Source organism: Arvicanthis niloticus, chromosome 3 (assembly GCF_011762505.2).
Source record: "Arvicanthis niloticus isolate mArvNil1 chromosome 3, mArvNil1.pat.X, whole genome shotgun sequence".
In the NCBI taxonomy this organism is placed as follows: domain Eukaryota; kingdom Metazoa; phylum Chordata; class Mammalia; order Rodentia; family Muridae; genus Arvicanthis; species Arvicanthis niloticus.
Genome location: NC_047660.1, coordinates 124,638,742 through 124,660,494, shown reverse-complemented (window position 1 = coordinate 124,660,494; position 21,753 = coordinate 124,638,742). Strand labels below are relative to the sequence as shown.

Sequence of the window (21,753 nt, the reverse complement as noted above, 5' to 3'; positions counted from 1 at the left end):
CTACTTGAATTTGTTCCCTGGGATCCACATGGTAGAAGGAGAGAACCCAGCCCTGCAAGTTGTCCTCTGACCTCCACACATGCTTTGTAATATAGTTAATGTTGGAGGGAGGAAGGGAGAGAGGGAGGGAGGGAGAGAGGGAGGGAGGGAGCGGTTAAGGGGGAGAGAGAGAAAGAGAGGATGCACACATTTAAAAAAATGGGTCTATCAAATTAGAAACATGTTGTCCATTTCCTAGTTACTGTTATATACTCAGTGACTAAGCATTTACAGTAAAATTCTGTGACACTCTAAAACACTCTGATATGAATGTAGTTTGGAGCTATTTCAATGTATATGTATGTAATAAACAGCTGAGAGGTCCTGGGTCCAGGTGGTATTACCTTGTAGTAGCTGTTGCCCCAGCTTAAATAACCACAGAATGATTCTGGAGCCTCTGACTGCCTTAAACATGCTGGCCAATGACAACACTTCCTGCAACCTCCTGTTGCAGAGATCCATGTTAGCCCTGCCTTGTGCTTCCTTTTCTTGTGTAAGAAGCTTCTCCTGGGGAGACACAACACACATCTGCTCACCCCAGATAGGGATCCCACAACAGAGCAAAGTACAGATAGCACCACCTTGAGTTTACTTACAGGAATATGGGTGAGAGGTTACTTACAGAAGCAGAAATGGCATAAAGACAGCTGTATCACCAAAGCTCACCCCAGCATGGGTGACAGTTCACAAAGCTGGGAACCTGTAACTCACTGCATAGCCCACAACCAACTCAACAGGCTGGAGAGTGTCCTTTCCAAATACCTCAGTTGGTCTGAGCCTCCGCCAGGTTGCCTGGCTTGTCTCCAAGACTTAGCAGTTTGGCTGATCTGAGAGAGACTCTGAGCAGTATTGTTTACTCTCAGGAGGGGAACCACATAGTGCATCTGGTGAGTTTCAGGGACTTCCTGTTAGTTGTTTACATTCTGTCTTTCCTGAAGGATGCAATATTTTAGGAAACAGTTATGCACCTCTTTTTGCCTGCCTTGTTCCTGTCAGCCTTCCCCCTTGGCTCTCTCCCCAGATAATGGAACCTGAGTGTTCAGCTGGCCTCCAGGTCCTGAACTGCTTCAAGAAGCAAGAGCTGTTTCTTAGTATAACCAGTTCTTTCAGACCTGTTACAGTCTTTCTTAAGTTGCTTAAATTACCTCTCTGCTATTTAAGCTGTTGCTCCTGTAGGTTTTTTTTTTTTTTTTTTTCCTTTCAAATTAAAGAAACTTCGTGTTGACTACAACTGCAAGGTAAAAAGTTTGAACAACTTCCTCTAGAAGCATAATATTTAGATTAATCTGGGATTTAATAAAGATGTGCTTTCGCCCATTCTATTAAAACCCAGGAGTCAGAGTGATTGTCTTATCAGTACCGTTTTCCCATTTGTTTCTCCCTGTAGAATAATAAAAGGAAAAGAAGCAAATCCAAGCAGCATCAAGGCAACAAAGATGCTAAGGACAAGGTGGAGAGGCCAGAGGTGGGGCCCCTGCAGCCCCAGACACCACTGGTACAAAATGGTCACATGAACGGCTGTGAAAAGGACAGCTCATCCCCTGACTCTGCCAGAGAAAAACTGGCCCTCACACCACGTGAGAAAAAGATCTCAATACTGGAGGAACCACCGAGGGCTCAGCGTGGGATCACAGGTCAGTTCTTAAGCATCCCTTGCTTAGGGCGATGGACACAGCAGAGGGAGCTCGTTAAAGCAGTGGCTGTTGCTGCTGCTATACACAGGATGAGAACACCTAAGCAGCCAGTGTGTACATACCACTGAGTCCTGAAGCCGGGAGCTAGTACAGCAAGGGCTCAAGAGAAAAGCTCCCAGTCTGCACCAACTTGGAGCATCCATACCCGCCCCCCCCCCCCCCCCCCCCCCCCCCCGCATCCCCAACAGCCCCATAGTTCTGTTATTGTCAAGGATTCTTGACTGGTTCATTTTCTATGCCAGTTAAAGAATGGAAACGCAGGAAATATCTTGAGCATTAACAGGTGACAACTGGAAACTTCTCAGACACCACAGAACCGGATCAGCCAGAAGCAGCCAAAAAATAAAGGTTTATTTAGGGGTGAGGAAGCACTTACAGGAAGTACACAGTGGAGCAGAGGGGGCTTGGGAAACTGAAGCCCAGCTTCACCTTGATGGCTAGGGACGTTTAAGTTTTTAAAAGGTCTTCCCTCCCTAATCTAGCCTTGGTCAGTTTGAGGAAGGCAGGGTGGCTGATTGGCCTATCACTGTTGTGTAAACATGTCCGAATCCAGCCTTGAACTTGTTGGGTCAGTCCCTCAACAGGGACCCTACTGGCAGGAGAAAAAACTGCAAGACCTTTGTTTTAAGATGCCAGGCATTTGTCTCAGGTTAGGAGGGTGAGGAAGGAGCCAGTCATCTTTGAAGGCACCATCCTTTTACCTAGTTACACTCCTCCCTTATAGCCCCTTCCCCTCTCCTCTGCCTATCAGATATCTGTCCGACTCCTGGTCCCTCAGTTCTAGTGCATATTAGGATCTCAGGTAACAAGGCAATGCTAGTTTAAAGACATGCTTCGCTTAAGAAAAGGGAAAGACAAGTGATGATGAATGCAGAAGTTCTTTCCTGGACTAGATTAATTTATCTCCTTTTGGGTATTGGAATGCTTTGGGGTATTGGTTAATCGTTTATGCTGTAGCTGTAAATTAACTTCAGAAGTCTATTTGTGTGTGTGTGTGTATTATATATACACCTGTGTGTGCAGGTGCGTATGCTAGTATGAAGGCCAGAGAACGTTGTAAGGGGTGTCTCCTACCCTATAACTCTCCACCTAATCCTTTGAGATAGAGCCTGTCACTGTACCTCAAGGTGGGCTGACAGCCAGCAAGCCTCAGCTACACCCTCCTGCCTCTACCCACCATGCACAGAGGTTATATATACACACACACACACACACACACACACGCAGCCATGTTTAGCTTTTCCCATAGGTTCTAGGGATTTAAACTCGGGTCCTGAACAGGAAGCACTCCTACCCGCTGGGCTCTCTCACCAGCCCCAGAAGGCTACTTCTTATTAATGTACCTGTCTGTATCTGGGTATGTTATTTCCTGGCCTGTCTCTCCTTCTGTAATTTTCTGTAAGAAAGAATGCTGTTTTGGTTTGTTTTCTACATACTGTGATACAGAATGCCGCAGACAGGAAATCATAAACAGTAGGAGCTTCTTTAGCTCATGGTTCTAGAGGATTGGAAATCAAGCGCTGGAAAGAAGAGATGAGTGTTGAGAGGGTTAGACTGTTAGTCCACTGCCATAACAGCTGTAATCTGGCCATAAGCATGGCATCCTCATGACCCAGCAACACCATAAAGGCCGACTTCTAAACACTTAGTATTAGCAATTAAGTTTCTAGAACTTTCAGGAGCTCATTAAAACCACCATAGCTCTCAATAATATCATGGTCTACTCCCCCATGGTTATAACAAATCCTAAAGATAAAATGTATATGTGCAGTAACCAGCCTAGAAACAGAATTTCAATAAAAATCTGAGACCTCTTTGACTAGGTGAGCCAGGGGGGCTTATAAAGTGGCCAGATGTTCACACTTAAAATGAGTCAGTTTGTACTTAAGATAGAAAAGACAATATCCCGTTGGATATTGAGGACAGTGTTTCTTTATATTTAATATATGAAGAAAGTATCAGTAAATAAATATATGTATCTGTGGAATCTCTGAGAATAGAACTGCTACAAATGTAGTCTGATGGGGTGCTAGGTACCAGAGCCAACACCAGGAAGGCTGGTACTGGCCTCTCACAGAAGACTTTTAGTGGAGCACCTGATGCCCCGTAGATTCTGAGAAGGATACCTGTGGTCTAGGCTCTGCAGGAATCACTCTGATGTTCTCCTAGCAAAGGCTGGAGAACACTGGTGAATTTCAGATTTGGAGAGCAGAGATGCCACCTTTGTCTGAACAGTTGAGATGCCATACATTGGTGGGTGTGGAGAGATCTAGGGACAGGGTGATGGAGAGGACGGGGAAGGTTGAGAAGTGAGGATGACTTTGCTCAACACCCTCATTCATTGTACCCCTGTTGCTGGTATGGCAATTACCCTGTGACAAGTCAAAGGTGAGTAAGATAGTGTCCCTGCCTAGGATTTGAGTCCAGCAGAAGAGACCGACACACAAACAAAACCTTACTGTGGTTTGTACCACTATGCTGAGCAGACACCAGGGCCCTGACACTCTGTAAGTCTTTAAATTGCTCGTCCAGCCCTAGTTTGCTTCCAGAAACCCATTGCCAAAGAACTCCACTTAAAGTGCTGTAGTCGGATCATCCTTGTTGGCTGGACGACACTTTTTCCAAACCAAACACTGACCGCAATAAAAATAGCCTAGTCGTTTTGCATCCAAACTCCCCAAGAATTTTTAATTCCATTTTTTTTTTTAAAAAATGGTTTTTGATTTATAGTCAGGGCAGGAGAAAGAAATTAAATAATCGAATGGCAGATTCCCAACTTTTCTTGTTATTGCTTTCACACGAATTACTTTCAAAATCTAATTACTCAAGTTGCTGTTTTGATATCAATCATAAACTAAAAGCATAGCACGTATATTTATTCACTTACTCATAATCTTTGCCTCCATCCGAACACGGTTTCAGTAAGTCCGTCAAGTAATTGGAATAAATGAGAGGCAGAGCCCTTCAGCTCACCATGGGTAGCCGAGGATAGCCCCCCTTAACAGTTAAGCACCCATTGAAGCTGTTCTCTGTGCAAGAGGGTTTAGTAAGCCCTAGCATGAGGCTTTCTATGAAGAATTTTTGGCCGAACCAATGTGATTCCCGTACACATTGTTCCTGCCAGTTTAACCTGAAGGTAGTATTTGTTAATGTCATTGGTTCCTTAAAAATCTTTATGTTTTATGTAATCTTTTCAGTGAAGAATGAGTGGTAGAAAGTCATTAGGTGTGTTTGTCAAAGGAGGTGAGCCCCACTGTGTCAATCATTAGCTTCATGAGTGTCCTGTGTATTATTATTATAAATTTTAAAACGTGTTTGTAACTGGTTAGGTTTTTATCTTCCAAAGATGATAAAGGTTGATGCCAAAACTTAAATGACTCTGAAATGCTTGTGCAATCCATCAGAAATGCTAGGCCCATTAATAGATAAATCACAGGTGAGTGTCAGAACTTGTATACTCTGCATCCCACTTTTGAAGAGGAAGGATGAGACAGACCTTTAAACCAAAGACTCCCCGTTTTTTGTGGGGAAACCAAGGCTCTTTGGGTGGAGCTAACTGTCTCTTTACCCTTCTCTAGGTGGCAAAACTTGGGTCCATTTAAATTGCAGTGCAGAATTAATGCTAAAGCCATGAGCTCTCTAATTCCTAAAAATAAATTTTTTAAAAATGCATAATTGAAAAATTAGAAAAAGTAATGGTAGCAAAGCCGTATAATGATATTCTGTGCTTGAGTGGGTTCACAGCGTGAGCCTGAAAGAAATCTCCAGGCTACTCCTGGCAGCACACTTATCAAGCTTTCCAGTAATGAAACCGGCTCCACAAAGCCTACCTTGAATGCCCCGCCGGGCAGGAGGCTCTGGACATGTGCAAGGCATGGTTTATCTTTTTATAACACCTTGACATTCAGGATCTCACTTTTTAAAAAAGTCTTAAACAGAATCATTATGCTGGCACGGGGAAAGTTAGCTTTAAGTTAAGATGTATGCAGGCGTCTGAGGGGTGTTAGTGTGACTTCCTACATGAAAAATCACCACCCAGGGCCCTGTCGTTCCCGGCTGTAAATATAGCGCTGTCAGTTAGGCCAGTGCTGTGTGTCAGAGCGTAGCTTGGAATTCAGAGAGCATGCTTCAAGCCTAAGAGTAGGATTTTTTTTTTTCTTTCTTTATTTTTCCCTTATCTATATTTCAGAACTTTTAATAACAGCTCAGATTAGATCTTTTACAAAATCCAATCAAAACCATCCTGTTTTCAAATGCTAGGTCAGGCAAAGAGTAGACAAAGGTTTATTTTTTTACTAAAAGCAGTGCTAAAAATAGTAATTTTTACCCCCTAAGACCTCCAATCTAAATATCTAAGCACGTTGGAGTCCAGTTTCCCCAAACCTTCCTCCTTCTCTGTTTCGGGAGACTCAGATTTCGAGTCTTATCTCTGTTTGGGTCATAAGAGGAAATCACATTTCTCTCTGTCTTTCTCCACTGGACACATGCCCACAGAGGAGCAGGACAGGACGGTGGCCACCATCAGCTTCCCTTATATTATACTTGTCTCTTATCCTTAAAGCTTTCTTGGTATACACATCTTTTTTTTCTGTTTGTCACAAACAGAGGGCTCCCCGCTGTGCTTGCTGGTCTCCACAACCCAGTCTACAGTCTGTCCCATCCATGTCTCTGCTGTCCTATACAATACAAACTCCACAAGGGGCTCACAGGCACAGGACTGCCTCCTCACTCTCAATGTGGAATAAACCAAACAAGAAAGATGGGTGCTTATTATTTTATAATGTGGCTGTTTGTCCCCCTTTGTGCTTATTGAAACTGCAAACACCCCAGCACTGTTTTGTGTTTCCAAGCAGAATTTTTTTTCATGTTACTATTGGCAGGAGCTCCAACATGATCTCTCCTGTTCCTCTAAGCCCTGAGTTGGGCCAGAGGATTAGAAGAGATCAACAGGAAAGCTGCTAGCCTAGAACTTTCATAATGAAGCTAAGGCCGTGAAGTCAAATGACATAATATCTCATGAGCAAGACCCAGAGTGTCTAGCAGTGAAAATGGTCTGGATTCAAACCTTAGTCTTACTCATTTACTGGATATGTGACCCTGGAAAAGTTAAGCGCTGTACATTTCATCTTATTCCCGTGCACAACAAAATAGTCTTAACTGTCCAAGGACTGGGTGAGCCGTGAATGAGATTGAGTGCTTAGCACAGTGTACCTGACAGAGAGGCAGGCACTGTGTCGCTGCTTTAGTCCGTAAGCACATATGAGCATCTAATGCATGCTGGGTGTTTTTATATGGGAGATGAGCCAGATGACCATGCTTTTGCTCCTCGGGAGTTTAACAGGCTTTGTTGGGTAGAGAAAATTGACCGATAATAAGCCAGCATAAAACTAAAGCACCAGGATAATTAGAGATTCCAAAAAGCCTGAAGGCCACCTACCTGAAGGCATGGTTGCTGTGTGGTGGCTTCATCCGAGGTCCATGCTATAACGTAAGCATCTGAAGAGCAGATTCTGAAGATGAGCTGCAGGTTCTTCAGCATCTCATGCCAGGTTGTGGGGGGTCACAGTAGCCAATTTTCTTTCTAATTTAAACTTAGTACGCAACTTAGAGAAGCCTTCTAATTATAACCATAGGTTTTTGCTGTCTTTAAAAAATTAACAATATAATACTTTATATAGAGCCAAGATTATGTACTCGCATATGAACACAAATTTTGTTGTTACTTTAAGGCACATAATTGCTTTCTGGGTTCCTCTTTAATTATTATTTTATTATGTAACCTCTTGGTTCATTTCCATGTAGGGTATGGGCCACACTATGGCTGAGCTGTGCAGGTAATTTCAGGAGAGGCCTTCAATTATATTCTCATTGACTCAAATCTCTGCTTTCATTCTCGAGGTAATATGGACACAGACAGGCACTTTGATCTCAGGACACAGGACACAGGACACCTAATGCCTTCGGCTGCTTCTCTTTCCTGACACTCAGAGGCATCTCTCCCCTTCCTCACTGACAAAATGTACTGTATTCTGTCCAGCAAAATCACGTTGTATTGCTACTAATCTCTAAACAGCCTGCCTCCAGAACTGCCACTCACACCTTGAAATGGTGACTTTGGTTACAGAATGACTTAAGATAGCATGAACGCAGAGAGAAGAATCAGGGCTCTCAGAAAAAAGTTTTAAGATTTTTTTTTTTAAGCAAAGCTTTAAATTACCATGTTAAATGCAAAGAGAGTTGAACTTGCCTTGCAAGGAACTAAGACAGTAGCATGTGTTTGATTCAATATGTCTGCCTTCCACCTTTGACAGTCGGGTTCATTGTTATCTATTATCTTTTAATACGTGTCTCCAGTCAGAACATCACCTGCTGTAATGGCCTCCAAGACACTCAGGGTTCATGGGAGTTGGGTGGAATAATAATGCCTCTGCACATTTGCTAAGGAAATTTTGAAAGGGCAGAGCTGATATTACATCTGAATAAACTGTGTGTTCTGGTCTCTGCTGCAAAGTTACTCTGTTACTCAACCTGCCCTGCAGATGTGGTGGGGGGTGGGGGAGCTGAAGCTTGCATGACACTGTCCTGTATGTACCACAGGAAGAACTTTCTTGAAGTTTCATCACTAGAATGTTACTCTGTGGTATCCTAAAGAGTACTGTCTCCACTTGGTTAAGTCCACCTCACTCATAAACCTATTTGTGGCAGCCCATCTCACTGAAGACCCTGCCCCCACTGGCTGCAGCGGCCACCCCATTACTGAATCTAGCCAACTTCCATCCTCATTTTACTATTCCTTTCAGCAATGTAACATTGTTTACTTCTCCCTTTATTCACAGTGTCTTTTTCATCCTGGCTTCCATGGCACCACCTTTTTATTTCCCCTGTGTCTGTATTGCTTTGTCTCCATTTCTTTGAGGGTCATTCATTATCTGGTTGTTGGATTGTTAAATCTCATCAAGACTTGGCTGTCCCCAAGTCCTTCGTCATGTAAAGAAATGGTCTGTCCTTAGATCATTTGGACCATGGCCTGGCTTTCACTATGTCACGTGGCTCACTCCAGTCTTGCTAGTCCATCTTCTTCTTTGAACATCAGAAAATTATCCATATTTTCACCTTAACTTTTCAGGACACTTCAATGACATGCTCCCAGCCAACGCTTGATCCCCATTTTAAGCTTGGCTCGCTTTCTTTGAGATCAGAATCTACGCAAACCAGAAGTCCAAAAAACACTCAGGACAGCTCCCTCTCACAAACTCTCCATTATCATCGAGACCTGCTGAGTTTCAACACCGAGTGTTCATAGAATTAATCTCTTTCTCGCAGTCTCTACCTCTCCATTCCCACCCAAACTACCACCCTGCCTGGCCCCACAGCTACAGAATGCACTTGTGAAGCTCTTTCATCTCCGTGTTCTCTCCAGATCCTTCTGCAAACTGTACTCAAAACACAAGTTCCACTTCCTTGAATTCAGGGAGTCTTTCTTGTTCTCAGATCTCAAGATCCACCATATTCTGGACCCTGTTTATTTTAAGTTGTTATCTTTTGATTTTTACAGATTACCATAGAGTTTGTGTTTATGTATTTTAAATTACATTGTCCTAATTGAGGAAATTTGGAAAATTCCATTAAGTAAATCCTATCTCCCCAAAACAACCACAGTTAAATTTCATTTCAAAACTTATTTTAAGGCACAGATAATGAAAATAATTAAGCAGCATGTGAATTTCCGTATTCTGCTTTTACTTAGCATTGAAGTATGAGCATTACGTCATAGCATTAACTATATGTTGTCTATTTTTCCCAGGCTATCTCATCTCTTACTTATACATATAACGGACAGGTCATGCAAAGGGTTCTGTTAGATACAGCCACATTCCAACATTCAACATTCTGCTTCTTACTTATCTATCTTTCTTTAACATTATATTTATTCCTTGGTAATTTCATATATGAGTGCAATATATTTAAGGACTGTTAAAGTAGCTATGTGTATGTATGTGAGTCTGTGTCCAGGTGTATGCACATGAGTGCAGGTGCCCTCAGACCAGCAGAGTGTGTTGGATACCATGAAGCTGGAATTACAGGAGGATGTAAGCCACCCAAATGTGGGTGCTGGGAACTGAACTATGGTCTTCTTTAAGTGCTTGAGGCCTCTCCATCCCCAGAGACAATAAATTCAGAGCATATTCTCTTCCAGACTATGGTCCTTTAATTTCTCCCATAAGACCACCTACATAACACTCCCAACTTTATGTCTTATTTTAACAACCTACTGAGACCAGTTAGTGCTGCCTGCGAATGTAAGATGACCACTGGATCATAGGCAGCTGACTCTGGGCCATACCACCAAAGAGAACTGACTCTCCTCTCCTTAGGGGCTGCCAGTTGCCAAGAGTGCCTCAGCCAGATTAGAGTCTCATCCATAGCTTCTGTGAGCTCATGGGTGTAATGCCCTGTTAAGTCCAGAAGGCATTATCCCTAAGCAGTCATCCCCAGCCTGTGGCTCATGTAGGCTTTCCAGCTCTTCCTCTACAGTGCTCCCGAGCCTTGCAGGCTGTGATGGAACTGGACCAGACAGGAAGTAGCTCTCTCCACAGTCACTTACTCTCTTTCTTTAGCATTGATTAGTCTCACTACAAGAGGAAGCTTCTCTGATTTGGAGGCAGACCATCTTTATTATCATATATTAATTATATAAAGTCATGTTTTTATGGCATTTCAATGGCTGTTTTATTTTTATGAATCTTTTAAGTGTTTCTAAATGGTTCTCCATGTGGATTCTTTCCGTCTGTCTCTGCTTTTAGGATCATCACTAAAGTGCGCAACTTCTATGGGAAACTGTGATTATTTTGAAGGCACTGTAATTATTAGGTTTAGAAAGGATGAGAGAGAGAGAGAGAGAGAGAGAGAGAGAGAGAGAGAGAGAGAGAGAGAGCACGCCTAAGTTCTTAACACATTTCTGTTCAGAAAGTTATGTTAATCTCATTGTCTTTTTAAAAACTGATTATTTCTTAGGGTAATTTGTAATTCACTTATTATAAATATTTAAGAACACTAAGATCAGGTACTATATTTATCTATAGTTCTCAATTATATTACCGGCCATCATATAGTGCAGTTGTATTTAAGTGCTTTTAAGAGAGTGGTAACATGCTTTGAGCGACACAGACATTAAGAACTTTAAATTTAATTTTATGACAACAGTGTTATGCTTTGTTCATCAACTTTTCCAGATAAAACTACTACAACCATTAAGTACGATCAGATAAAGTGCTATATTGGAATATCGTCTTTGGGGTAGATTCTGAAGCCATTGTAATGGGCTAAAATAATTACTTTAGGGCTGTTCTCTTCACTGCATTCCTTGAGGTTAGATTTAAATTGTCTGTCTACTTCCTATAGTCTTCTTATGAAACCATCAAATTTACACACATACACATACAAAAAAAAACCCTAAAAACTAGAGGAGAGAGGGTTTTGGAATTTTTAAATTTGATTGCATACATGGTTGTTCATACATTGTGGAAAATCCTATAATGCAAGCCCATGTGTCTGTACTGACAGCAGTGGTAAGTAAAGCTGCACTCGTGTGCGGGTCGTACTCAGGAAGGAGCACGGTATGCCTTGAAAGGATACCGACAAACTGATACCACAACCTTGTAATCCTTACCACAACCTCTACTTTTTTAAATTTTTATACTTAGATAAACTCGGAGTGGTAGATATGATCTAATACTTACAATTATTACATACAATAATTACATTAAACATGAGTGGACTAAAAATTCGATTAAAATTGGATAGTGATGGAATGAGGGAGAAAACCCAGCTATACATGATTCTTATGAAAGGTAAAGATAGAAGCAGACAAAAGTAGACTGTAGGAAAACCTCACTGGGCAGAGAACTAAGTAGTCGATTGGCATGGCAGCGTTAGCACTGATTGCAATACAAGAAACGCTGACAGAGCCATTTCATAGTAACACATAAATCAGTGTATCAACAAGAGTTCACAATTCTAAACTACAGAGCTTCAAAATCTATGAAGCAGCATTGATAGAATTTTAAAAAGGTACAAATCCATAATAATCGTAGATTTTAACTATTTTCTTACTAATTGATGAGACAAATCGATTAAACATCAGTAAGAATATGTTTACTCAATACTATAGACTAACTTGATTCATAGGACCATATACTCAGCATTTCAAAAACATCTGGCATTTTCAACAAAATAGACTAATTAATAGGCCATAAAATAAGTTTCTAGATATGATTTCAATACAATTATGAAGTATCCACCAGAGAAGACTACTCAGCCACAGGTTCGAGCCAATACAAAGTCTTTATTAACTGGCTGGGTGTTCAGGGCCTAAGTGCAGTCCTGAGCCTTTCTACGGATGGGCATTTTAGCACAAAAACCAAATCTTGGTTTGGCACACCTCAGTTAGCAAGAACAGTTAGCCAGAAGCAGAATTACAGAAGCCAAAAAGCAAGGTTAGTACATTTAGGGAGTTTCTTTGGTCTCATTTTGGCAGGTGCTCCTGCCTATGTATATGCTGGGTTCCAAGGCCTCGCTGGTACTTCCATTATGGCATGAGTTGTGCTAAGATCTGGGGGCCTTATTCTATGTTTTCCTTATTCTATTATGGTAACTAATATTTGGGAATTGAAAAAAATCTAAATTTTACATCCCAAAGCAAAAGAAGTCTAAAATTACCTAGGAATAAATATTCCTAAAATATTGATATGTAAGACCCCCCAAACTAAAAAATATTAAGATAATTTTAGAGGCTCAAATAAATGATGTGATATATCATGTTTAAGATGCCACAAATATGGGCCAAGTCCTCAATGAAGATTAAGGGCACAGAGACTCCTATCAGACTAGGTACCCTAAATTTGGAATGGCCCTAGCAGATTCAACAATGATAATAGGTCAGCTTTTCCTCAGCTTGATTTATAGATTGAGTACAAATTCAACTAAAATTCTGCCAGATTTTTTTAATGAAGTACACAAGCTGATTCTTAGATTTATATTGGAATGCAAAGACCTATGACAGACAAAATCATCTTTAAAATATAATAGAACAAAGCTGGAGGACATACATTACCAAATACTAAGACTTCTTATCTAGATAAAGTAAGCAATGAAAGACAAATACGTCAGTGGCTACAACAGAGCCCAGAAACCAAAACATAAATAATCGGTTGATTTCCAACAGGGATGCTGAGGCAACTTAGGGGGAGTTCTTTTGTTTTTATTTTAACGCTTTCCATTTTAAATATTAGAGTCAAGTACTGAGAGTTGTGACTTACTTGTGTTCTATCTGAAAACCAGAGCTAGCACATCAGGGCTCCATGTGAAATGTCTGTTGGTTATACTTAAATCACACAGCTAAATGATAATCACTAAGTCACGTTCTAGCTGTATTAAGATCTGCTAAGTATTTTCAGTTTTAAAAGGGGTTCTGTTAATTGCTAAATTCAAACCACAGAAGTTTCTGGGGGGCATTGTTAAGGTAAATACCTAAAAAAGAATTAAATAAAAATATGTATAGATTTTACTGAAATCTGAAAGCCAATTCAGGCTCTTGCCAGAGATAACATTTCTTTTCAAGATGTCACAAATATGGGCCAAGTCCTCAATGAATATTAAAGGCACAGAGACTCCTATCAGACTAGGTACCCTAATTTGGAATGGCCCTAGCTCTGCAGAGAACTGGAGTAATGTGGATTCACTGGTATACAGTTCCACTCACTTGTTCAGTGTTTGTCATGTAGAAGTACATGGCAAGCATGTGATGATAGGCAAGACATGTACCACTCTGTTACCTCTTTTACATGTACAAAGTGCAGCTGGCAATAAATACCCTCCCATGTTAGCAGTGACCGAACCCTGGAGACCATCCATCTCATGCTTCTTACAGTTTATGTTAGTGTTAGCCAATAAAAGTACAATGCAAGCACATATGTAATTTTATTCTTTCTGATAGCCATATTAAAAGGTATAAGGCGATTTCAGTTGGGTAATATATCTAAATTGGTGTATATAAAATATGATCATTTCAACATGTAATGAAAATTTATTTACTTTTTGCTATGCTGAAGATCCAAGCTAGGGGCCTTGCTTAGTCCAGGCAAGCACGACACCACTAGGTATAACTTCCCAGTCTCAATATTTAAAGATCTTTAAAAAAAAATATTATGCCAAGCCTACATTCAGTGTATGTTCCATATAGCACTTCTCGTCTCAACATGAATAAGCTACATTTTAGCTAATCAGCAGCCATATGCGGGGAAGGACCATTTTCCTGACAGTGTGCCATGTGTAAAGCAATCCCAGGCAGCTCTAGGCTGTTGATCTTTAAAGCTGAACACCAGAAAGGAAGGGTCATGGTGTGTCTGATGCTGAAGGAGAATCACTGTGTCTGGGAAACATATCCTGATATTGTGTTACTAGAAGTCCAGGACTTGTGGTCAATGTGAACGTCATTCTATTATGGCTGTATAACTCCTGAGAGAATCCCAGAGTTTCATCATATTTAGAGACGAATCTACCTAGCCAGTGTGCAAATATACGCAAGTGGTCTTTGAGAATTGCAAATACTCCCGGTGTTCAATGATTCTTTCAATAATGATTTTTTTTTCAAAAGGCAAAAATATTGCTATTCAAATTTTTCAATAAATGTTTGTGAGATGAGTAGTGGAATGAATCAGTAGCTCACATATTATTCTCTGACACGCAGACAAAATATTTTTAGCTCCCAGGTTAATGAGCTCATGTTTATGTACATGCTTGTCTCCTGTTTAAAATTCATTTGTATCTTAACTGAATAATTTCCTGTTCTTCTACCTAAGGTCATTATTTCTGTTAGGCTTTCTGTTAGGCTATCGGTCCCCATATTCTCAAGGCCGCAACTAATTTCCTATGCCATGCTGAATTTATAGTTCTGAGTTTATAATCGCTCATCAAGACTGAATTTCACCTGTGATTTAGGAAGGGACTGAGTTGGAACCAGTTTGGATTAAGTCATTGTTTCAACACAGGTGTTTATAAATTCATCATCAGATGGGTCTACCCATCTCCACTCCAGCACAACCATCTCAGATACAGAGCACTGGGCCCACTGCTGATTCAGAATCCTGGGAGATGGTCCTTAGGAACTTGGTACCAAAGGAGACTCATTTCACACATAAATTTGGCAACCACAGTCATTCATACAGTAAAGTCCCACATTAGTGTGACTGTGATGATGAAATTATACATTATCATTTCAATCAGTTTCATTACAGGAAGAAATGCTATTTTCAGTGTGTATTTACGTGTTCACTGCCTTTTCTGGACACTTCATTGTATACTGTAATTTCCCTTTCAGTAGAGTTTTTTTTTGCTCAGGAAAGCTCCTTGACATAATAGGTTATGAATGATGGATTCTACTAGAGTCAAATTATATTTATCATAAATGAGCTAACGTCTAAAATCAAATTGTCTAGGACCCAGATTACATTCTCCCACACTTCCCCCTTGGTCTCTGTAATGTTTGTGACAGTGTCGGGAAAGGTGTGCCTTGTTTCTTTCTTTTTCTTTCCTATGAAATCATTTTAAGTGCACTTTAACTCAGTCACAGTTCTGCAGAAAGCTATTGAACCAGACAGGAGCGCTGGAGCTTAGAAAGTGATCGGACTGAGCGTTTGCCCTCTAGGAGGTCACCGCTGCAGCCAGGCAGCAGTGAGAGACAGGCCCAAAAGCCTGTGATAAAAGTAGCCTATGAAGACAACCAGAAGCAGAGAGAAGCAGCGGGCCGGGTGGATAACTGGCTGAGGAGGGAGGGTGAGGCTGGGCTTCATGGAGAAGCTTGCACTCTGTACGCATATGAGCCACAGCCAGGTGGAGAGGTAAGAACATTCCCACAGGGCTACAGGACACAGGAAAGCTCGGAATTTGAGATCTTCTAAACCAATGCATTCTTTCCACTAAACATAGCTCTCCCCATGAACCTGGTCTTCAGAAGCTCACAGGCCACCATTTTTTTTTTTTTTAATACTAGACTTCCCTGTGGTAAAATCTAAAGAGAGGTACATTTCCTTTTCAGGCCCTTAGATGCCATTTAGTTCACACCATCAATAACTACACAGGAACCCACCTTTAAACGATGCCAGAAGCAACGTGCTGCTAATTTATTGCCGCATCTATTAAAGCTCTAGAGAGACTCTAATGCTTGGATTTTAAATATAGTTGAGATATTACCATGATGTTTCCTGATTTAATCCCTCCATAAATTGGATGAAATGATTATAGTACCTGTTGTCACTTCATTCTTGCCCCATCTCCAATCACTCTCTTGCCTTCATTAATTCAGGATGAAATACCACAAAACGTACATGGAGATGGGGGAGGGCTACGTTTTTATGGCTTCAGTGTGAACTCACATTGAAAGATGCCCAAGGTTTTACTGGAATCGGAGGAAAAGAGGAGATGGGGAATCATACTCATCTTTTGCAAGCGTGTTAATAACCTTGCCAGATAGTAACAAGTGAGGAAGTAGGTCTCAGAGATATTAAACAGCTTGTCCATATCTCTCTGCAGGTAGTTGCCAAAGCCCACACACAAACCCAGGTCTTCTGACTCTAAATGCCAGGCCCTTTCTGGTATCACCTCAACTCTTCTGGGAATTCTACTGAAACCGTTCCTTCAGTGTTCTGCGGTGAAAGGCATTATTGCCAGCCTATAAATAAAACCAGAAATAATCCTGCCATTCATTCTCCATCACTCTGCCATCAGTGTTTTGTCCTGATCCCTTCACAGCCGTTATTTGGTGTTCTCTTACAGAAGGCAGCAGACTACTGCAGCAGAAAATGTCCTTAGATGGGAACCCCAAAGCTATTCATGGACCATCAGAGAGGTCAGATGGCCTACAGTGGTCAGCTGGGCAGCCTTGTAACCCAAGCAAGCCTAAGGCAAAAACATCTCCTGTTAAGTCCAATGTCCCCGCAGCTCATCTCGAAATAAAGCCAGATGAGCTGGCAAAGAAAAGAGGTAAAGTGGTTTCTTTTGCACAAATGATTCAACATATTCTGCACACACATAAAAATGCTAGGATGGCAGAACTTTCTAGAAAAAAATACTGCTTAACAAAGAGAATTTCTTCTCTTTTTTTTCCCCCCCTACAATCCACGTAGATGGAAAATGGAAGAGAGATACAATCCTTCCCATGTCAAAGGTCTTGGCGTATCAAAGGTGAAATTACCTCCCCTTCTGTACCCCTCTGTGGAAGGATGAGTGTTTACCTACTTCAGTCACTTACAAAGCCAGTATTAGCACAGGATGGAGTAGTGCCTTTCGGGCATATGCAGTCCAGGCCTGTTCGGGTAAAGATGATTCTGTAGCCTGATAGACCTCCCTTGAGAGATGGTCTTCCCTATGTGAACAAACATCTGTATTAAAACTTTCAGGCAACCTAACACTGAACAGCTTTTCCATTTGACACACTAGATTTTTATTTTTCAAACCTTGGAGTTTTTGAATGGTAACTAGCCTTACAAATGAAAAGGCTAAATCACTTCTTTTCAGATTCCAAGACTAAATAATGCCTTTCTGATTCAGCCTCCGTGGTTATTTGATTTCCTTGGCTTTGGTTTGATACACTCATTCCATTTTCGCAAGGGAGATTCCTTTCTTTTAAGAAACATGTTCTTGTTGAGATAAGGACAGTCTGTCTGCCGTGCAGGCTCTCTGCCTTGGTGAGTGTTACAGGAAACCAGGAGAGATGGCTACCCAAAGAGCTGCTTTATTGCTGGGGCTGTAATTCCAGGCCTGGCTCAGGATGCTGGTGGGGAGCCAGTATACCTGGCACTCACAGCCCTTCCTCTCTAGCCCATTGGTTCCTCTCTATGTCATTTTCCTGCTCCAAAATCTCTGCTGGCTTTGAACCATGTGCAGTGGTGTTAACAGAGGGAGCCAGCAGCACAAATGGCCTTTATATTGGAAGAGACTTCAGTTTATGACAGAACATAATGAGCAGAGGCTCTTTCTGAAGAGCAAAATGACAGGTTTGCCGTATGTGGCACAGCCAGAGTCCCCCACCCCACCCCTGTGATAATGCACCATTCTGGGGGGGGGGGCTAAACGACCCATCCCCTCTTAACAGTATTTCTCCACTAGAAAACAAAAGCCAGGTCTGTTTGGGGTGAGTTGCTTGCTTTGTTTTATTTAGCTCATAAATAAATAAATAGAATGGTCAGGCTAATTTTTTTTTCCTGGCATCAATTTTAGGCCCAAATATTGAGAAGTCGGTGAAGGATCTGCAGCGCTGCACTGTCTCTCTAACGAGATACCGCGTTATGATCAAGGAGGAAGTGGACAGTTCCGTGAAGAAGATCAAAGCAGCCTTTGCTGAGCTACACAACTGGTGAGTGCTTTGATCCACAACCATAAATCCAGCACGTCCGTATAGTCTGTAAGAAAAACATCGGATGGGGAAAGTTGTTTACTTAATACATATTAATACATAAACATCACAAAGCAGCTCTCTCTCTCTCTCTCAATCTCTCTCTCACTTTCTCTTTCTCTTACTCTCTTTCTCACTTTCTCTCTCTCTCTCTCTCTCTCTCTCTCTCTCTCTCTCTCTCTCTCTCTCTGTGTGTGTGTGTGTGTGTGTGTGTGTGTGTGTGTGTGACTTTTGTAAAGTTCTACAGGCAGGAACATATATCTTGGGAGCAAAAAGAAAAAAGTATTTGAATAAGAACTCTGATAGTCCTCATAACTCACTGAAAGTTGAAGTTGGCCTAATAGCACATCAGGAATACAGAATCAAGCCTGAACAAAGGGAGAAAAGAGAAGCCTTAAATGGCACCGGCATCCATGAAACGTAACGTGAGAGCTAGGAACATTACCGTCGTTATCATTAAATTGCCCTAACAAAAAGAGACATCCAGTGACTTTAGTGATAATGCTCTGTTCGTGATGTAAGCGGAGTGGCTATGGTGCTTATGAGCTGTTTTGGCTCACAGAGGGCACAGTCCTCCATAGCAGGGCCTTGGGACTGAAGCAACGGAGCTCGCAAAGCAGCTGGCCACCTTGAGTTTATATTTGGAGAGCAGAGTCGGTGAGGGGATGTCGGCCACTGCCCAGCTTGCCTTCTCCTTTTTATAATTGGGTCCAGGCCCCCAGCCCATAGGACGGTGCTGACCGAGATACAGTGGGCCTTCTCACCTGAGTTTATCCAAGCTACTGACTGGCATGCTGGAAGCTTGTCTCCTCAGCCATTCTAGGCCCCAGCCTGTCAGCTTGACAGTGATTGATGCTTGTGATCACAGAGGTACTCTTCATTACTGCCCAGGTCTCTGCCCCTCACAGTGTACTAAGTACACCTGCTTTCCTTCTTCAAAGAAAAGAAATAGTGCCCTGACCTGGTTTAGGTGTTGCCCTTCCCTCTCTGTTGGTTTTAATGAGAAACATTTCTCTGAGCCCTGGGCATTTTCTTATGTACAGAATTAGGGTGAAATGTTTATTATTATTATTTAGTTATTATGATGGGAAAAAATGTTCTGTATATCACTTAAGACTCTTTTAGTTCCAAATGAGAAAAGCCATACTAAAGATAAACAAGATTTTCATAGCTGAAAGATATAAATATTCCAGAATATTCACTCAGCAAATCTCCCTGTAAGTCAACTTGTATTATCATATTGTCAGGATCCAGTCTCTGTCCTCCCTCCTACTTTCTATCTCCCTCTCTTCCTTTCTCAGTATCTCCTCAGTTTTGGTTATTTTATACTTCATTCTTAAACAGACACTTCTGTGACAGCAGATACCCTTTTCTTGGCTTCTACATAAGTCTTAATCCCCTGAGGGCTAGGCAATAGTTCCAGGGGAAAAAAATGCAAAGGCTAGTTTTCCTTGGCTGGGTCTGGTCACATGTAAGCCTTTGTGATGATTAATTACTATGGCAGGAGAACTGGCCTTCCCACTCTCTGTTCAAAGTCAAATGCTTCCCACAGAGTGGACAGTGGGGTGAGTCCTAACTCAACCCTGTAAGTTGACACTTGACAAGCTAGTTATCCAGGCCAAAATCCAGGTGCTCACACCAAAAGAAATCACCCAACCACAGTACCCAGTGGAAATTGTCTCCATGTCTCCTTGACTTCTCCTGACACTAGAATGTGACCGCATTTTCTGCATATTTTTCCATTCCGAGTCCTTGCTTTGACACCGATGTGCTTTTTAACAGAAACTGTGGAGTTGTAAAAACTAAGGATTAAGCTTCACACTGACTTAATCTAAAATTCATGAATTTTAAGCCATCTGCTACATACAAGATCCCAAGGGTGCAGAAGACACCAGATACTTGACAGGAAACTGTCTCCTTCAGTCACGGCTCAGTCCCTTACAGGTCCTCTCAGATGAGCACATGACCCTTTACCTTCACCCAGCCATGGCGTCCATGGGCCTTTCATCTTGACCAGACTGTAGCTAAATCATTCACAGCAATTCCCAGGACACGTGAAAACTTAAAGAAGGCAAAGATGTTGTACCATTGAAGATGAGAATTTTTAGTAATTTCTAGTTATGACGTTTCTAGTCTCTCATTGAGTCAGTTGTCCTGTTGCTTATAAGTATTCCCAACAGATGTCTAGAGCCAGGGGCAGCAAAGTTTGCCCAGAATGGGCCAGCTATAAATCTGTTAATTATCCTAGGCATACAGTTACTTAGCTCTGCCTGTGTGGCTAAAACCAGCCTCAGACAACGCATAAAGACACCGGGCAACAGTGACTCCTGGTTGTCTGCATTTGCCCGCCCTGCTCTCAGGGGCTGGGCTTTTGATCAGAGAGCTCTGTGCCCCATCCGTCTGGGTGGCTGTGTAGAGTAAGCACTTTCTCTGATGGACGGACGGCCCCTTGTGATATGTTCCATCCAGTGACTCAAGCACTAGCTGACCAAGTGTAGCGGTGGTGACCTTAAACCACCCCTCTTCCAGCTGCTAAACCTGCTTTTTATTTACTTAATTTTGAGGATTAGTAAACAGCACATGGGTCTCAAGGCATCTGGAAATTTACAACAGATTTTTTGAGCTTTTTACTCCGCATCAACGGTGAAAGCGTAGACAAGGAAAGCCAGTGCTCACGGAAGTTGTGCGGGATTTCTCTGCTCCAGCTCCCCCTTGCACTTGAACCTGGTGGAGAAAATGAGTTCTGCATAAGACTTGCCAGGCTCAAAAGTCACCCACAAGACAAAAGAGGGCACTTTCCTTCCAAGCCAAGGAAGAAAGTGTGTGGTTCATCGTTTTGCTGTATGTGGCAGCTACCAAGTAAACTCCAGCACTTCTCTGACCAAACCCTGAATAAGAATGATCCGCGACAATTGTGTGCTGATTTTAAAATAAAACCAAATTACCGTTTTAAACAGAACTGTTTATGAGCATTCCCACCAAGAGGCAAACTTTGCCTCTACTCCAAATAAACCTTTAGCCCAGCCAACACGGTGATGAACTTAAACCAAGCTTTGCTGGGTTCCTAAAGGATGGATCTTAGGAATTGCATTGTTCATGAAAAATATCAGGCTACAGAAGACTTGTTTAAAAGAAGTTTGCCTACTGATGGTGAAATGACATACCATAGGCAATAGAGGGAGTTGTGTGCCTAGCACCACCAACGGGGAAACCTTGGCCTCAACCACAGGGGGTTGTAGGTTTGGAACATGTGGGCCGTGCCCTCTGCTTTTCTGAAAACATTGTTTATTCTAAAGCAGTAAATAACTCATGTGACCCTCAGTGGTGTGAGTCTGTGAGTCCCACTCCTAAGTTCTCTCTCCTGTCCTTACTGTGGATCACCCAGTTCTCCTAGCTCCCAAGTACTCTGGAGGGGGCATTGTGTGTCCTTTAGGAATAAAGAGAACCTCTCATGTAAAACATTAAAAACAACATTCACTTTTCCACTTTCCATCACAGTGCCAACATAAAGACATGAGTTCTGCTTCACTACATTCCACCAAAAATCGTGATGAGGTTCATGGGGAATGT

At 41.9% G+C, this 21,753-nt stretch overlaps 1 protein-coding gene across 10 annotated transcripts in view; it reads left to right on the top strand.

The window, feature by feature from the left end:
- The window catches only part of Spats2l (spermatogenesis associated serine rich 2 like), a 171,755-nt gene that overhangs the window by 109,668 nt on the left and 40,334 nt on the right, over window positions 1-21,753 (top strand). For 8 of the 10 annotated variants that reach the window (XM_076931890.1, XM_034499102.2, XM_076931889.1 and 5 more), the window contains 3 exons: window positions 1,427-1,673; window positions 16,566-16,772; window positions 18,009-18,144. In XM_076931890.1, coding sequence (XP_076788005.1) covers window positions 1,427-1,673; window positions 16,566-16,772; window positions 18,009-18,144 — 590 coding nt within the window. The remainder of the gene's footprint in view (window positions 1-1,426; window positions 1,674-16,565; window positions 16,773-18,008; window positions 18,145-21,753) is intronic. The other 2 variants (XM_034499107.2, XM_034499106.2) reach the window with 1 other exon arrangement.